General features: G+C 37.4%; 1 protein-coding gene across 6 annotated transcripts in view; it reads right to left on the minus strand.

The window, feature by feature from the left end:
- tenm4 (teneurin transmembrane protein 4) overlaps positions 1-19069 on the minus strand; it is a 252402-nt gene that overhangs the window by 32510 nt on the left and 200823 nt on the right. For 5 of the 6 annotated variants that reach the window (XM_077206971.1, XM_077206972.1, XM_077206968.1 and 2 more), the window contains 3 exons: positions 17741-17761; positions 9187-9419; positions 7515-7669 (listed from right to left, as the gene is read on the minus strand). In XM_077206971.1, the coding sequence (XP_077063086.1) occupies positions 7515-7669; positions 9187-9419; positions 17741-17761 (409 nt within the window). The remainder of the gene's footprint in view (positions 1-7514; positions 7670-9186; positions 9420-17740; positions 17762-19069) is intronic. The other variant, XM_077206969.1, reaches the window with a different exon arrangement.

Genomic DNA, 19069 nt, shown 5'->3' on the forward strand with positions numbered 1-19069 from the left:
TTAATATTTTCAGTTGCTGAAATTTCTGTGCATCACTAAGATAAATAATGCTACATACAGAATATATTTTTATTTGTTACATCTGAAAATACATTTATCAAGGCAAGAATTGATAACCGAAATACCAGACATCAATAATGGAAAAGCAAAAAAAAAAAAGAAGGTTTGAATAGGTCAGAACTGCCTCAGAACACAAACAGCTCTTGAATTAAGGCTTGTTCATCTGATAAACATGGAAGTAAAAAAAAAGGAAGTTGAATTGCTGATAAGAAAGAGACGAAGGGGAGAGAAAGTGAGTCAACTGATCAGATTAAACCGTAGCGGTGAGGAGGAGTGGACGCGTGGACTCCAAAAACAGCATACCCGTATCTGTCAGCCCTCCACATGGATGTCATTTTCTACCTTTGGGTTATTAATTTCACAATATAAAGCGACTGCAGCAGGGGAACAGGACCTTTGAAACACACAAGCACACTTATCAAACAGGACCGCTGCTCCTGCCTGGCTGCCTAAATTATGACGTATTGTTCTGAAAATAATGCAGCAGGCTTTTAACACAAAAATGATTGAATCTGGTAAATTTGCACAGACCCCCTCTTCACTAAGGGACCGTAATCGCTCTCTAAGGGGGCGAATATGAAGAGTCTTGTTTCAATAGTGTTCTTGGCATGCTAACAAGGCTGGCTGATTAAAAGATGCTTTTAATGCACTCCGAGAATAGAAAAAAAGCTACCAAGCTGAGCTTAATGTTAAAAGTATTATTTAAAAGTAGCAAACTAATCTGGAGCCATCGACTTGGACATGTCGGTTTTTATGGAGCATTGAGAAAAGCTAAATAGCATGACTAATGTAGTCCATTCAAAGTTTCCTGACTTTCTCTTAATAGATTCCTAAATGTGACTGTTTGTAATTGAAGAGACAGAAAAATGGTATGCTGACATTTCCATCAGAGACAAGAAACCAGAGGTGGTATTTAGATAAAAAAAGAAATGGCTACAAACCTCATTTTAAAGACTCAGACATTCACTTGATAATAAAAAAAGTATTCAGCTTTAATACTCTTTAATACTTTTCAGAAATTCACTTTCATCCATTAATTCAACATACCTAGAAAGCATGAGTCATTCAGAGCTGAACAATGGACTATTGGTTAGGAGTTATGGGTAATATTTCGGCATGAAACAGATGGTTACAATAATGCACAGTATATTTCTTACTATTTCTTAAAAGAGGCATTTGTGAAACTGCATGTATTATGCAACAATCAGAAAAATGTATTTGCATTTCAAACAGGAGTGCTACTTTTGTCACATGACATAATAATGCATAAATCTTCTTGGAAATAAAACCTATTCTTTTGTATTTTTAATGTAATGTGTGTAAATTTCTTAACTTCTTGTGGTAGCCTATGATCAAATAAATAGTCTAAATAATAATACACACACACGCACGCACGCAAGCACGCACACACACTTCATAGAATCTGGTATTCAATGCATAAAAACCTAGATGCCTATGAACAGTAGGCATACTGTTGTCTTGTATTTTTAATGCAAGTCTGTGAATACATGTCTTAACTTCTGGTGGTATGAACAAACAACTCGTCAGGAAAAAACAATAACAATAATACCAATAACCAATAACAAATCGAGACCTAAAGAAATACATCAAAAACAGCATTAAATAAAAATGGGGCAACCATAAGCGGATAAATGTTAAAAAACCAGGGACACACCATATACTGTAGTTGGTCTCACAAGCGCATGGATTTCAGTGTCCAAAAAGATTCGGGACCGTCCGATAAATCCTCAACAACATAAAACACAGCACTCAATACAGCACTCTGCCCTCATTCCTGGAAATGATGCCCGCAGCCTGAGCTGATCTATATCAAACTGCCTCACAGATGCTGGTGTGCAGTAATCTATTGGCCACAGCCACTGCCATGGCTTAAGTAGCACCAAGGATTGATTTTAAGATACGATTAAGTCCCAGTAAGACCTGAAGAACGAAGACTCACTGCCTAACTGAGTCACCGTGTTCTGTTCGATATCGGTCAATGATATCTCCCCCGAGCTGAAACCTACAACACACACGTGACATGATATCAAGATCTCTCACCAAGGCTGAGGGATTTATATAATAAGACAAATCATGGTGCAGTTTCATTTATTTAAAGTCATATTTTCTGAGTGAAATATTAGATGAGAAAAATAGAGGGTGTGGCTTGTTTTTTTCCCACTGGGAATTGACTGCATGTTGAACAGTGTGCGTTTTATCCAGCTCAAAAATCACGGCAGACTGACAGTCGGAGGAGATGTTCTCCCCAAGCCTTCAAAACTTCCGATTTTGGCCATGTTCACACAGCAATAGAATACGGTTGTTAGTCCTGTCTATGTGAGTCCTTCATATGGTTACAAATGTTCACACACTGTTTTTAGTTATTTATGGGAGTGACAACTGCATTCTAACACTGAACTCACACCAGTAAATATTCAGGATTCTGCATTCTCGGAAAACACGCACTTGTGTGAACACGTCTTACAGTGTGAGAGAGCGGCTCTGCACGGCACAAACATCTGTCTATCGTGTGTTGTGGATATTCATGTGTGTTTTTTTTTTTGGTAACTTACAGCGACAGAAATATGAGCTGTGTGTCATCTGAAGGTTTTAGATCCAGTCACTGTTCTGTTACTACTGTTACGCTCCCACTGTCGTTCTACGCGCTCAGATATAAAAACTGCTGTCGGTTAATAAAGATTTGATGGATTAACTCGTGGTACGATTGGACTCTTGTCATATCAAAAGTGATAAGACTTTTCAGTTTTATGGGTGTCACCATCTTTAATATTACCTCAGTCACTGTCGCAATGATTATTGATAAGAGAATACGGGCTTGACTCCAGTTGCATGTCATACGAACAGTATTCAAGATACTACTGAACCTCATTGGTTCTTTAGAAGCTCAAACATGTTGCGTTACGAGAATGAACCTCATTGGTTCTTACAGAAGCTCTAACGTGTTGTGTAACACGAGAATGAACCTCATTGGTTCTTGCTGAAGCTCAAATGTGTTGCGTAACATGAGACTGAACCTCATTGGTTCTTACAGAAGCTCAAACGTGCTGCGTAACATGAGAATGAACCTCATTGGTTCTTACAGAAGCTCAAACGTGCTGCGTAACATGAGAATGAACCTCATTGGTTCTTACAGAAGCTCAAACGTGTTGTGTAACACGAGAATGAACCTCATTGGTTCTTACAGAAGCTCTAATGTGTTGTGTAACACGAGAATGAACCTCATTGGTTCTTACAGAAGCTCTAATGTGTTGTGTAACACGAGAATGAACCTCATTGGTTCTTACAAAAGCTCAAATGTGCTGCGTAACAATAGAATAAGCAAACATGCTTGAGTTTGAACAACTGATGTGTGAGTTATGTGAATAAAAGCCTAAATTAAAACTGTCCAATACATGAAGCGATCGTGTCTCACAGGTTTGGAATGACATGAGGGTGAGTAGATGACAGCATTTATTTGGTGAACTACTGTATCCCTAAAAGTGCCATTTTTTGTGTTCAAATCAAATAATGATTTTTAAAAGGGAAGACGAGTCCAATCCAAGGGTTTTCAACCTGTCACCCTGTTGTTGACACCCCTGTGAGTGACAGACAGGATATATCATCTCTATTTCTCTGTCTACTCCTCACACTTTCACACACTAACAAAGAGAGAGAATAATCGGTTCACACTCTCGTAAATCCAACACTAGAACATCTGCCGTTAAATCCTTCAACATACGCTGAAGCAGGCGTAATGAGAACATGCAGCTTTGACCTTGTCCGAAAGCATGTAAGCCAGCTTGCATCTTAAACAGCCTTTTCAAAAAGAAGTCCTTATGGTGACTTTTCTTAATTTGATTCATGTCATAAATGGGAAAATAATCGCTCACTTAGTTTGAAGACATGCTGCTTTGGACCAGCCGTTGCTGTAGATAACAGGGTTGTGCACAAATTCAAATTAACTGAAGTAGCAAACAAGATGTAGAATTGACCTTCCGCTAAGCTCCGCCCACCTTGAACACTTTAGTAAATACTACAATGTTCTGAACTAATATGTACATGTGTGAAATATGTGAATTAAAGTTAATTTAACATTCTCAAGCTCTCAACTATACTCAAGAGTCTTTTTTGAAAGAAACTAATACTTTTATTTAACGAGGATGCATTAAATGTATCAAAAGTGATTAGTTATAATGTTACAAAGATTTCTATTTTAAATAAATGCAATATTAAGCAAGCAGCACAACTGTTTTCAACATTGATAGTAATAAGAAATGTTTCTTGAGCTGCCAATCAGCATATTAGAATGATTTCTGAAGGATCATGTCACATTGACAATTCAGCTTTGCATAACAGGAATAAATGACAATTTAAAATATATTAAAAACTGCTATTTTAATAATTCACAATATTACGTTTTTTTATTTTTTTTTATTAAATAAAACAAACACACCTTCTATCCTCTCTGGGGATCTTGTGTGACTGATGTTAGACTTATTTTGGATAATATTTTGTAATATTATGTTTAAAACTACCCAAACACACAGATACTCTATAGACTTACTGTACATGCAATAAGATGGTAGAGAGTAACAGTTGCTAAGGTAGGATTGTTTCGTAATGTGTAAAGGCATTTATAATTATTTTTTCATTGTAAGGTTTTTAAGGTTCACATAAGCATGTGGCCTATTCATTTCAGATTGCTGTATTCATTTGAAGTATTTTTGTCTTGTTTTCCAGTACAAATATCTAAACATTCCTAAATTAGGATTTACTTGAGAGGTCTACTTTGTTTCTGAAAAAATTAAATAAGAAAAATAAATACAAAAAAATTACTTTACTGACTTTAAGCTTATCTTACTCAAAAAAATCTGAATTAAGTTTATTTTTCTTACCCCACCGGTATATTTTTTTCTTGTTTTAACAGAATTTTCAGAAAACAAGGTTTAATATCTTAAAAAATATACGCTGAAAAAAAGGTGTAGTATTTCATTTTTTTCACTAAGAAATTACTAGTAAATTTAAAAAATAACTACAAGAAATCGCAAGTAACACAATGAAATAAACATGACATTTAGAACGACATATATAACGACTGAAATAGCATTTTCTTTTATTTAAAAGTATGAATGTTTGATATTTGTAGTGGAAAGCAAAACAAAAACACTGAGTAAGAAAACCATTTCGCGCAGTGTGGGGTCACGATTTTGCCAAAGCCCTGTGATTTTTCCCTAGATCATTACTAAACTAAAGCGACATTTCCATTCCTCCAAGACTATCACCATATTTCAACGTTCAGCTGGGCCTGAGGAGAATATTTATTCTCGAAGCTCAAGTAATAGTTGTGAAGAAATATTCTTGCCAAGTCTCAAATTCATAGTGCTCGTGCAGGCTTCCTTGGCTGCCCGAAAGGCAAACAGATTTGGAATATAATGCGAGGTGTGCTCTGAATCCAAGATCTGAATACTAAGTGAGAAGGAATGAAGCCGTCACAGATTTGGAGCCTCCAATGGGGTCTTACTGGAAGCGGAGATATCAAGACCTAAAGAGCATCACGTGTTAATGAACTCGGCACCCGGCACCAAAAATATGATGTTTTCTGTTGGATCTAGGTGGGAATTGGCAGGCGGCGTATGAGAGGGAGTCAGATGAGCCCTCAAAAGTGTGGCAGGAGAAGGCTTAAGTAATGCGGCGGTGTGTTTGATGCAGTGAGCGTGTGCTGCACATGAATTTTTAATGGATGCTTTTTACTGTCTGAGTGTCTTTGGCAGAAGCTGGTGTGATTTGTCATCATTGAGGCCGGGACTGCAGTGGTCTTTCTGTGAGTGAGTGTGTGTATGTGTGTGTGTGTGTGTGAGTGTGTGTGTTTTCTCTGAGGTGCAGATGGAGGTCGTCTCCCCGGTGCTCCACATCCTCTCAGTAAAATAAAGCCTCTCAGTCAGGCGGCAAAGGCATTATTGAGCAAAAAACGTAAGCTGGACTGATACATGTAAGCAAAACTAGAAGGTTGAAGGATGAATACAGTGCTGGACTACAGCTAATTTTTGTTGATGGGAGGTGGTGGGGGGAGGATGGGGCTGGTGTTCGGTTTTGTTGACGGGGGTTGGGGGGGGGTTTAAATGCGCTTCATGAGGCACACACACACATTTTCACACACACGCAAGGTCTCTCGCTCTCTCCCTCTCTGCCGAGCGTGCGCTACACGTTTTGGAGCACGCCAGCTCTAGATTCCGGGAGATTTGAACTAATTGGCGGGCATCAGGGAGCCGCTATCAATATGCGGGAGACTCCCGGAACTTCCGGGAGACTTTGGGATGTCTGTATTTTACATATGCATCTGCTTACATATGCTATCACTTATTTCTGCTTCTTCTTCGCCTGTGTTTTAATCAGGAGATTCAATAGTCTTTCAGAAGATGTGTAATATCGCCCCCTACTGTATAACAGTGAAAACACTGACAATTTGTCAATGGCGGGGAAAGAGTTAAGATCGGATATTTTAAATTGTAATAATATTTCACAATATTTGTTTTTACTGTCTTTTTTTTAATCAAATAAAAGCACCCTTGATGAGTGCAGACAACTTTGACTCACTGATGTTTTCTGTTCACTTAAATATCTATCATTACCTGTCTACATCTTCCTGGGTGCCGCCATTTTCCAGTGATGTCCACTGGCTGACACTGATTTGAAAATTACTGCATGCGTTGAGTTTTAAAGCTGGATTGCACTTAGAATACAGACTTTCCGAGTTCAATGTAATGATTGAGTGCACAGATATCCTGTAATTTTATACAGTCTGTGAACATTTTTCCAGTTTGCCCATGGACGCTACATTCAAAACATAAAATTGGGTAAACAAATGAATGACAGACAGGTTTACTTTAGAATTAAGGCAAAAGCTTGTTTCGGTCAAACTAAACTGAAAAAAAGGGAAAATCTTTCATTTGACATTGTAACCGCAGGCATTGTTGATTGTCTTGACACTGGGTGAACGTTGCAGGCAAAATAAAGTTAAGGAAAACTAAAGCGACCAAGGTTCTGGACCTCTAGGGCTGTGTCACAATCCTAACTGATGCTTTAGAAATCGCAGTCAGGGCTGTGTCCTTGCCTGAGGTGACAGTTAACATTTGGATTTGTTAGCAGCGCCTAGGGTGACCCCTCTGTGAGCGTGTCTTTGGGATGGAGGGTTGTAAGTCAGCTTGAAACTGGATGTTGCAGGCCAGCATCTGGGTTACTGGGACCCACAGCAACACAAAGCCCCCTGACCTGCCCTAAAAAGCTATCAGCTGCAACCCTTCACCCTCGGTAAGATTGACATGGCGACTACGCCAAGCATGGTGGCTGAACAGCGTCGCTACACTGGCCTTTCTTAAATCCTGCCATGCACTGGCCTTTATAAAGGGGCGGATGGGTGAAAAAGCTGCAGAGGGAACACAAGAAGACAAACCCACCTGTGAGATGTCCATCACAGAGTCACAGCTCAGGGGTCGTGCCGAGGTCAAGTCGTTGAAGCCCAGTAGGGTGGATATGATACCGTTCTGATCGATGCGGCGGATCATGGTGCCGTCTACAAAGAAGATCACGCCATACTTATCCACTGTAATGCCTGGAGACAAGAGACAAAAAAAGGGAATGGATCTCTGCTGGGAGGACAATCGCTGCAAAAAAAAGAAAAAAGAAATCTATCTATCTATCTATCTATCTATCTATCTATCTATCTATCTATCTATCTATCTATCTATCTATCTATCTATCTATCTATCTATCTATCTATCTATCTATCTATCTATCTATCTGTCTGTCTATCTGTCTATCTATCTATCGTGACATTTTCATGTCAATTAAATTACAATTATCATAACCATAATTTAAAAAACTTCATTCTCATTTCTACAATGCAATAAAAAAGAAAAAATACTGAACCCTAACCCTAACTCTAACCCTAAGTGGTAGTATTTGTTTTGCTTTTGATCCATGCATATATTAAAAATATATATATTCAAATTTATTACATTCAATTTTAAAATAAATTTGAATTAGATTCACTATTGACAAAAAAAGAAAAGAAAAAAGAAAAGAAAATAATAAAGGGAGGAAGGGAATATGCCTAATTTTCCTAAATTTCCTTTTCTTTTTTTCATAAAAGTCAAGACATTTATGCATTTATCAGATGCTTTTAGCCAAAGCAACTTATAAAAGAGGAACAAAAGCAATTTATAAAAGAGCCTACACTATACAATGCCATGTTTATTACAGTTTTCTATTCTTTCCTTTAGATTTTTTCATGTGAAATGTAACCCGTGTAAGTTTCAGTGAAATTCTCTCAGGTGGTGCAAAAAAACAACAGGAAGAAGTTACGCACATGTTCATTCTGTAAATTTGGAACAATAAGGTGATATCTCTCAACAAATGCATTTCTCTCAGCATCAACATGCCCAATAGGAAGCCAGAATAATAATAAAAAATCCATGCGATAAATTCATTATTTATGTCTTGAGGAACAAAAAAACAGACATGGAGCATCCTGGGGAAGAGAGAAGCATGTGATGCTGTTCAAGCTATTTAAGAGCATGTGAATCTTTCCAATGACACTGCGGATGACAAAGGGAAACGTGACTTTGTGTGCGTCATCTTCCACTGAGATTATGGCTTCTGTCACAAATGCTTCTTCAATTTCAGATGACGAAATAGACTTGCAAATCCAATTGTCATTATATTATTATTACTTTGTGTTGGTGAAAATGGAGGGAAGAATTCATTTCAGGCCCCCAATAATTCCCCTCAAAGCACTACATGCTACACTAGGAGGAAGGCTACCCTTTATACTACAAACTGACAAGTGTATGCAAACCACAGGTTTTGCTATCAATTTCATGCTGTGGTTTTGGGGTTTGCTCAATTTAGACGCTCAGGGCTTGTATCAGTACGAATATATGGATGCAATCCTCATTTTGGAGAGAGTACGTGTGGCTGAAGCAAAATAGCTGAAATTGCTTACAGCACCTTTAAGGGAATTTGCTCATAGTCTAATGGGAATGATGGGAAAATTGAATGAGTAATGGGAAAATCACTGTCTGTTTCTGAAAAATGTCAACACTGTTATTCAGATGTCTGGAGGTTTACCTCTAGGGTTTGTAAGTGTGGCTTCCACGGCTTTGCCTCCGTCCCCGCAGCGCGTCTCGTCGTAGGGTAGACATTGATCGCCTGTGCCTGCCACCAGCTCTAGGTTCTTTGCCACATCCTTCACTGTGTTCAGAGACTTCACCTTAAACACCTTCCTGCTGCTGGTGTCCGAAAGGTACAGGGCTCCCGAAACGGGACTAGTAGCCAGGTAATATTTGTGTGCAGGGCTATTGCTAAAAGCAAACAAAGAAAAACAGTCAATTGCGGTGTAAAGGTTTGTGTAAAGCAGGGTTTTTGTTACTTGTAATAAAATAGATGTTAACTGAAAAAATAAAAAAATAATGAAAATTGTACTAATTTATTTCAGGTAGCATATATAGTAGCATATATAGTAACCAACTAAAAAAATAAAAAAATAAATAATAATAATAATAATTATATATATATATATATATATATATATATATATATATATAATAGATATATGCAGATATATATATATATATATATATATATATATATATATATATATATATATATATATATATATATATATATATATATATATAATGGGAATTTACTTACAATGATTTTTGGAAGATTGTGCAGAGAAGTACATGATTTATATATATATATATATATATATATATATATATATATATATATATATATATATATATATATATATATATATATAATATAACATGTATTTTACTATTTTTGTAAAAATTGCCAAAGCGACATTTCTCATTTTCATTTAGAGTCACTTGATGTAATAAAATAACTAAAACTAAACCTGAAATAACATGAATAAAGACAATATACTATATTAAAAATAACAACTATAAATTTTTTAAAAAAAATGACAAAGAAAATTACTAAAATTAAAGTGAAAATGGAAAATACTAAATAAAACACTAATTTAATTTAAAACTATAATAGTATCTCAATGTTATTAAGGGCCAGATTTACTAACCGCTTGCGTCAGTGCAAACCCTCTTTTGGCATTAAAAAACTACTGTCAGGATTTACTAAAGACACGCAGTGAATAACTATTGCTGAAAAGGTTTGGATAGGGTTATTTTTGCGATTGACCTTATTGCAATGCATTTGTAGGAGTTTCCCTTTCAGATGCAACATTTATGGGAGGAGAGTATTTAAATGAACCATTATTTAACAGCCAAAAAAAGCATGTCTTAAACCAGACGCTAATTTGCGCTGATCTTCTTAGATTGCGTTGGTCATTATGGAAATGATCTGACTGCGTCTGTGTTCTTTAATGTGTGTGTCGTCAGTAGATCATGCACAGAACTTTCCACTGCCATCAGCCCTTTTATGGAATTGCGCTCTCACACTAATTTGCCCTGTTTAGTAAATCTTGCCCTTAATGTTAAATCTAATTATAAGACAATAAAGTGCGGGAGCCTGTTCTACACTGTTAGCCATAATGTGCAGTGAAATTATCCATTTTATAAATTATACTAATGCAACTGAACTACACTGAAAATTTGGAGTAGGATTTACTTGAAAAAAGCTAGCTAACTTTTTTCACTCAGAAAATGCTAGTAAATTTACAACGATTTGCCAAGTAAAAACCTAAACATATTTATCAGTAGCTTTAATTAGAAATATTTAAGTTTAATTTACTTGGAATATGGAATTAAGTAAACTTTACTTGACCTAGTCAAGTGAAAGTAACAAAGAAAATAAGAAATTTTAACTTGGCTAGTAAAAGGTTGAGTAATATCAATTTAATTGAAATTTCCTTTGCATAACATTTCACTCAAACAATAATATTGAAATACCAGTATGTGCTTTACTTAGAACTTCTAAGTAATTTATACTACATCATGTCAGATGTTAAACATCATGTGAATGCAAAGACCTCAATACTTGGTAGAAAATACACAATGACGATAACATTTGATGGATCATTTTTGTGTTTGAATGTGTCATTTTGAGCAGAAAATTTACTCGAAATGTCACAAAATGGCAAGTTACTATAATCCTAACAACAAAAGCAATGATGAAACAGTGTAAATACAGCTGGAAACCAGTGAAAAATCAACCTCATTAATTATTCAAGGTCCAGTGCATGATGGGAAGCCCAGTATCAGAAAAGTTGAGTAATTTTTACTTAATTGTATTAAGTTGATATTTACGCTTTCATTTCTACTCGCTCGAATTAAGTACTGATATGGAATTTACTTAGTTTTTTTAATTCTTGCCTGAACTAACTTTTTCATGTAAATTACATTGTTTTTTTTCAGTAGTATTTACTTCACCACAAAATCATTTTTTACAGTGTATGTTGAAATGTGCATGACGTGTCACATTTAAATATGTGTTAAAAACAACTTCAGAGATGGGAATTAGCAGTGAGAGATCATGTGCACTGCAAATAAGAATCAACATTTGACAGATCCACTGCCATAGCTAGAGATGTCTCTGCCATGTACTCTCCGCATCAATCTTTTACGGTGTGCATGTACTCTCAGTCCAAATATAGAAACACATGTAGTGTGTGTAAAGCCTGTGGTTAGTACAGTCGGCCCAGTGTCTAATGTGCTGCCATTGTGCATTCAAATAGGTATGCCACCAAACCCCCCGAAGGGAAACTTTCATCTGGAGATGCATGTGGTCTAGAGCCGTTATCTAAAAACATTATGTGTTCCTGGAGCAAAAATGGCCCACAGGCCAAAAAAAAAAAAAAAAGTCCATTATACAGCAAAGCTGGACAGTAAAAGTCATCCCTCACCACACAGGGGGCTAAAGAACATGAAAGCCCAACAAAATAACTCAAATCAGACGAAAGAGGGTCTCTGGTGAAAAAAAAAAAAACCAATCAGGAGGCAAAATATAGAGTTTCCTCTCTATACGCTAATCAGATTCTGAGAAAACGATAGAAAGTCTAGGGACCTGGACTGCAATTTTACACTTTTCAAGTTGATCTGTGATATGCTGTAATTGTACCCCCGCAGAAGGCTACATTTGTGGTCAAAGACTGCTTGTGGTGAAATTGGGATGATTTGCACCACTTTCACAGGTTAGCGCTTGTTCGTAAAGTTTGACCACCTACGAGCGTTTCTTCAGGCTCATGCAATTTCTATCAGCTGGAGTACAGTGAAAAACAAGAAACTACTGTACTGTTTGAGAAACATGGTGGAAATGATAATGTTTAAACTCACGTTAAATGTTAGCCAAAGAATGTGCGAATATTCAGCAGTTGTTCATGACAGAAGAAAAAAAGTGTGAAATGCTCTCGCCTTTCTGGAATGGTGTCTTCCTGGAGGGGTTAATCATTTTCGAGCAAAGTGAGAAAGGTCACAGAACAAGAACAAAAAGTATAAGTGAAAAGCATTCTTAAGTTGACTAGCCATGCTATGATACACATCTGCCAAATACTATCATTGCTAACAAAAAACTTCCGTACAGCATTTAAAATCTAGCACGAGAATTTAGATGGGAAAGGTCATTCAAGACATCAAAAATGTTAACTGAACAATTTATTCTTTGCAAATAGTGCAACTTTGCTGGTCAGGCTGTGTTAGTACGCTAGTGATGACTAGCCACAACAAACACTATGCGACACATGTCTGCCAAATGCGATCATAGCTCCCAACCAACTTGACTTTGGATCCGGTTTCTAATCCTAACAAAGTGAGAAAGGTCAAGATAAAAAAACAAAATGTTACATAAAAAGCATGCTTCGCAAGATGACACACGTCTGGTACATACCATCATTGTTAACAACCAACCTATCAAAGAATCAGCATTCAGAACTTAAAGGTCACAGCAATAAAGTGAAAATGTTAAGTGAACAATATATATTGTAATAGCACTCAACTGTAGGCTACTGTAGGACTAACCCATTATAGTCCTTCACGTCTATTGCGATCTCAAAATTCTGGCCAGTTGATAATACCTAGAATATCAAAATCAACTGCTGGCGGTAGATCCTTTTCCTACTTAGCACCACAAATTTGGAACAATCTTCCTAACATTGTCCGGGAAGCAGACACAGTCTGTCAGTTCAAATCTAGACTAAAAACACATCTCTTTGGCTTAGCATACACATAACACATTATAGATTGCTATAATTCAATGTTAGGCTGCATAGTTTAGATCAGCCGGAACCGGGAACACTTCCCATAAATCCTGATGTACTTTGTACATCAGAAGAAGGATGGCGTCTACGCTAATATTAGTCTCTCTGTTTATCCTGAGGTTTACCGCAAACCACCGGATCCAGGCCATATCCAGATCTGATGAAAGACCATCACATGGACACGACGACAACGCATCCCTGAAGTGCCAGCCTCATCAACACTGTGAAGGCCTCATGGACACCTCAACAAACTCATCTCCATACCGGCGTGATGACTCCGACCCCAACCAGATAGAACTGGATAAATATTGTGAAAGTTCTGCTCCAATCTGACTTCTGACCTATTATGCCGCCTAAATCATAATCATACACTGTTCGTTTGTTGGCCAAAGGAGGACTGGCCCCCAGACTGAGCCTGGGTTCTCCCAAGGTTTTTTTCTCCATTCTGTCACCTGATGGAGTTTTGGTTCCTTGCCACTGTCGCCTTTTTTTCACCTTCATTCGCCTTCATTCGCCATTGGCTTTTGGCTTGCTTAGTTGGGGACATTTAACATTTAATTTTGAATTTAACAATACTATTACAACTTCACTTTCCTGTTATCTCTGTAAAGCTGCTTTGAAACAATTGAAACAATATAAATAAAGGTGACTTGACTTGACTAGCACTCTCAAGATAAACTAGCCACATTAATTGCTACGACGCACATCTGCTAAATACCATCATTGCTAACATCCAATTTGTCTAAGAATCAACATTCAAATCCTAGCAAAGTGAGAAAGCTCACTGCAAGAGAATGTTCAGGGACAAGCATTCTTCGTAAGATGAATAGCCTAAGCAAATGCTACAACACATGTCTGCTAAATACCATTATTGCTAAACCCAACTTGTCTTGAATAAACCTAACAAGTGGACACCAAGAGAATAAAAGCATTAAGTGAAAAGATTTGCTGAAAAAAGAGCCACGACACCTGTCTATGGTAGTCCTCAAGAGATGAATAGCCAAACCAAAAGCTACAACACACATCTGCTAAATACCATTATTGATAACACCCAATTTGTCTCAAGAGAGGAGCATTCAAATCCAAAGTGAGAAAGGTCGCAAGAGAACAAATAAGTTCAGCATTATTCGAGAGATGCCAAATATCAACATTACCAACCAACCTTTCTCAGGATCCGCATTCAAAATCTTACAAGGTTGCCGCAAGAGAACAAAATAACGTGAGGTTAAAAACATTCTCCACAGGTAGGGCTAGGTTAGAGATGACTAGCCGTAGCAAATGCAACAACACACATCTGCCAAATGCCACCATATTTAACACACAACCTGTCTTGGTATAAGCATTCAAAACCGATAAAACAAATCCCAGTCATGAAACTGGGGCTGTTAGTGCCAAATCCTAGTGGCCAATGCGAGAGTGTGGAAAGGAATAGCGCAAGCTCTGCAGCACTGTCAGCTTCAATCTATTATTCAGACCGACAACTGACCTTCTAGAAGAAGGCTGGAATCAGGCTGCTTTGCTTGACCTGAGGCCGGCACGTCACCATGTGGCGGCTGACCGCCTTGAATGATGGCCTCGGTTAGGGAGGAAGGTAAAACAGGTTTGTCAAGAAAAATCTCAATCGCATTTGGCAAGAATCTGCCAGGGAGTTTGACACTCCGGGGAGATGCTTTTCAGTCCCAGAAGCCTCTTTGTTATACAATGTGTTATTGGAGGCACACGGTATTGTACTCTCTGTGATGAGGAGAACACCATGACCTTCATAGGCTCCATCTATATTCAATGACTAAAGCCAGTCTGGGGAGGATAATTGGATTTTCAGCATGTTGCTGTGACGATGGAGGTGAGCGACTCTTGTGGAAAGGGGGTCATCAGCTATGTCAGAGAGATCATGGTCTAGCCTTATTCTCTCGTCTGTGTGCACATACATAAACACTGTGATGCATTTATTTGTTTTCACACAAACAGTGATGACTGCTCTTTTCTGGTTACAAATATGACTTTGGCCTTTTCAGCAGTCGTTTCTACAAATGTTTATTTCTTAAATAAATAATTGGAACATGTTCCGGTAAGTGATTTAGCTTGTATACCCTAAAGCGCAACTTTTACAATCAAAAGAACAACACAAACCTGGTCCAGAAAAAAAAAGCAGAGGCTACTAAAACACTGAAAAGCACGGAGTGACCCACAGGCCAACAACCGACTCTATGTGAAATGTGAATGCTTGGCCTACAAATAGAGGTCCTGCTGAACATACTTCACTTGCATTCTTGTGTAACTATCATGGTAAGAAACCTCGGTACTGAAGAGGGAAATGGAGTTTGCTTTAAAGGTCTGCGGTATTAAATGTTGATGTGTTACTGCTCATCTAGCTAGCTTGCAATAAATATGCTGATAAATTGCGCAGCAATATTCTCTTCAATCTGCAGCTTGGGCATTACAGTATTTACCCAGAATGAGACAACTGACCATAGAAGAAGACCCTTTACATTAATGCACACTACAGCAAGTACTTGTTTTCAGACTTGGGTTACTTGTCAAACAGTTTGATGGATAGAAACGCATACAATCCTTTTTGAGGGAGCTGAGAGACAAAGGGTAGGGATGCGCCAATTTTAAACATTTTGGCAGATACAGATACAGATCATTCTTTATATTTGAAAGCCGATATATTGGCCGATAAATCTAAATCCAAATTCTTAAATCATTTTTGAGAGCCTGATCACAAAAACAAAAGTTTCACCATTTAAAAGCCATGTCCCAAGCACACAATAATAATATTCTCATTATCATTTTATGTAGTATTTTATTTAGCCTATATGACAGAACATTTTGCACTTAACTGTATTTTCCTGTTTTGAAGTGATTCCAATCAAACAGTATTTCAAGCAATTCAAAACCATCATAGCGAATTTTGCACATCTGAAGTGTCTCAGCTGAAGGAAATAATCATTATCAACTTAAATATATTGTACAAATTTTCTTATCGATATACATTAAATAACGATAACATTAAAAATGAACATATTTCGGCCGATATATTCCGCATCCCTAATAAAAGGTTGGAAATCAATCAGTGATAAGAGCGAAAAAGATTCCCTAATAGATTCAGTGCTGTCCAGTCCTGTTCCTGGAGGGCCTCTGTCCTGCGCTGTTGAGCTCCAATCCTAATTATCCACACCTGAACCAGCAAATCAAGGATTTCTGGATTACTAGAAACTTCCAAGAAGGTATGTTCGGGAAAGTTGGGACTTTCTGTCCTAAAGTACTAGGTCTCACCTCTATAGCATTTTCATTAAGCAATTGATTCCTATATGCGGGAGCATGTCAAAAGTTCTAACAGCATGAAAGAGCATCACTTTTGTTGCCCCTTGCATTTCTCCCTCATTTCCCTAGGATGCATCTTCCCAATCAACTGTACAGTGCTTATCTGTAATTGCAAATATGCAGTACACAACTAGCCATTAATTGCAGAATTGCACATGTGACCTTATCTAATAGCAACATGATGTGTGATGCCACCCTTTGTCTTGATGGAATCATATACAGGAAAGTCACGACCTGACGACGCAAGGTTTAACAGAGGCTTCAACATGAAGGATAGGGCATTTTTTAAACTCGCAGGTGTTCTGGGTTTAACCAACCTCTCTTAGAGAAACCTCTCATATCCTGTCAGTCATACCTGAGCATCAAACTGCTAGCTGTCACACTGATGCCTGTCAAAACACACAGCTGGTTGTGCCACAGATCTTATATTAAGGGTTCATAGCACCACAGGGAGGATGTGTGTAATATTTGAAAGCTTAGATCGAAGTTTGATGACTGATGTTTTTTTTTCTCGATACCACGCTGCCATTTGTCAAATCAAACATGTTAACGAACTGTGTATTCAGATCCGACGGCACTTTGAATGTGTAATTTGTCATCGGGTGAAATATCACGCTGCAATTGTGGGAAAAGCAGCGCGGGTATTTCTAATGGGTAGGGTTGGGTAATTATATTCTTTAAGGAAGCTGAGTCCCCTGAGGGCGAGAAATATTTAAAACGCTGATACCGGTCTTATGCTAAGCTTGTAACCGCTTTTCCATCTTTCTATCTGACATTTCAAATTATATGCCCTAAGTCTGGTTTCCTCAATGTACACAATTCTTTAAGGCTTTTTTTACTGATGCGGTGACCCACTTTGAGAGTTTACCCATGCATCAAACTGGTCATTGTAGATCTACAGCACAAAGCTCAGTCGTAGCACTGCCCCTTTTATTGCTATCTGGAGAGGATGTGTTTTAATGCACTTCTATACGCTTTAATTTAAGGAAAACACCTACACTGGGCGCATTCCACAGTCGGCTACAAAAGCAACTGTATATCAAAAAAAGACTGTACAGAGCATTTAAGTGATGTTCATTCATCATAACAAATGGTATTACTCTTTATAAAAGCTCTTACCTATGCCTGAAATCTTTATTTCTGTACTTAGCGAGAGCAGCATGAAAAGAAGAAAGTGGAAACAAGAGGGTTAGCTTACAGAGTTAGTACTTAAATAAAGCATTAAAGGGATAGATTACCAAAAAATGAATATTCTGTCATTAATTACTCACCATCATGTCGTTTCAAACCCATAAGACTTTCGTTCATCTTCGGAAACACAAACGAAGATCATTTGGATGAAATCTGAGAGCTTTCTGTCCCTCCATTGACAGCTTCACAATTCATAAAGAGATCGTAAAACTAATCCATATGAATTTAGCGGTTTAGACCAAATTTTCTGAAGAGACATGATCGCATTATATGATGAACTTTTTGAATTTAGGCTTTTATTCACATAAACATTCATCAACTCACACATCATTTTTGGTAAACGGAAGTTGAAGCATGTTTGCTATTGAAAAATTAGTTTATTCCAGTGTTAAGCAGCACGTTTGAGCTTCTGCAAGAACCAATGAGGTTCATTCTCATGTTACGCAGCATGTTTGAGCTTCTGCAAGAACCAATGAGGTTCATTCTCGTGTTACGCTTCTACGTTCGAACCAATGAGGTTTATTTGTTTGTTCTTGTCCAAGCAGGTTCGGTTGATCTTCTGTTTGTTCGCTGTTTATATCAATGTTTATAATTCTAAATAAAAGCCTAAATTTAATCTGTTCATCATATAAAGCGATCGAGTCTCTTCATAAAATTTGGACTAAACTACTCAATTCATACGGATCAGTTTTACGATATCTCAATGAACTTTTTGAAGCATCAAAGTAGTAGTTGCATAGCTGTCAATGGAGGAACAGAAAGCTCTCAGATTTCATCAAAAACATCCTGAACATGAATGAAAGTCTTACGGATTTGAAACGACATGAGGGTGAGTAATTAATGACAGAATTTTCATTTTTGGATGAACTATCCCTTTAATGTACAGAGAAATGGTTAGAGTGGTAAAAGTATACTACTACATACAGTTCTACAAGCATACATAACAAATAGAAAGGATTCCTGCACAGCAGACATACTGGATTGTTGACCAGGGCAAAATGTGTCACAGTCTGTTCTGATAGAGAAACTATGCTAAATGCAAATAATGTAACCATGTAATTCGATATATTTAGGATAAAAAAAGGCTTGTGATAAGAAAACAGTTCCCAAGAAATCAGGCTAAAATAAATCCCAGTGTAAAATCTAAGTCCTGATGTGAAAACCAGTTGAAAACCTCTGGCCTAAACATCCATTTAAATTTCTGAATTTCATGTAATTTATAAAGAGTTTGTTCATCCCCAATACATCTCTAAAATG

Source organism: Siphateles boraxobius, unplaced genomic scaffold (genome assembly GCF_051911475.1).
Source record: "Siphateles boraxobius isolate OS27281-9 unplaced genomic scaffold, OSU_SipBor_1 6, whole genome shotgun sequence".
Classification (NCBI taxonomy): domain Eukaryota; kingdom Metazoa; phylum Chordata; class Actinopteri; order Cypriniformes; family Leuciscidae; genus Siphateles; species Siphateles boraxobius.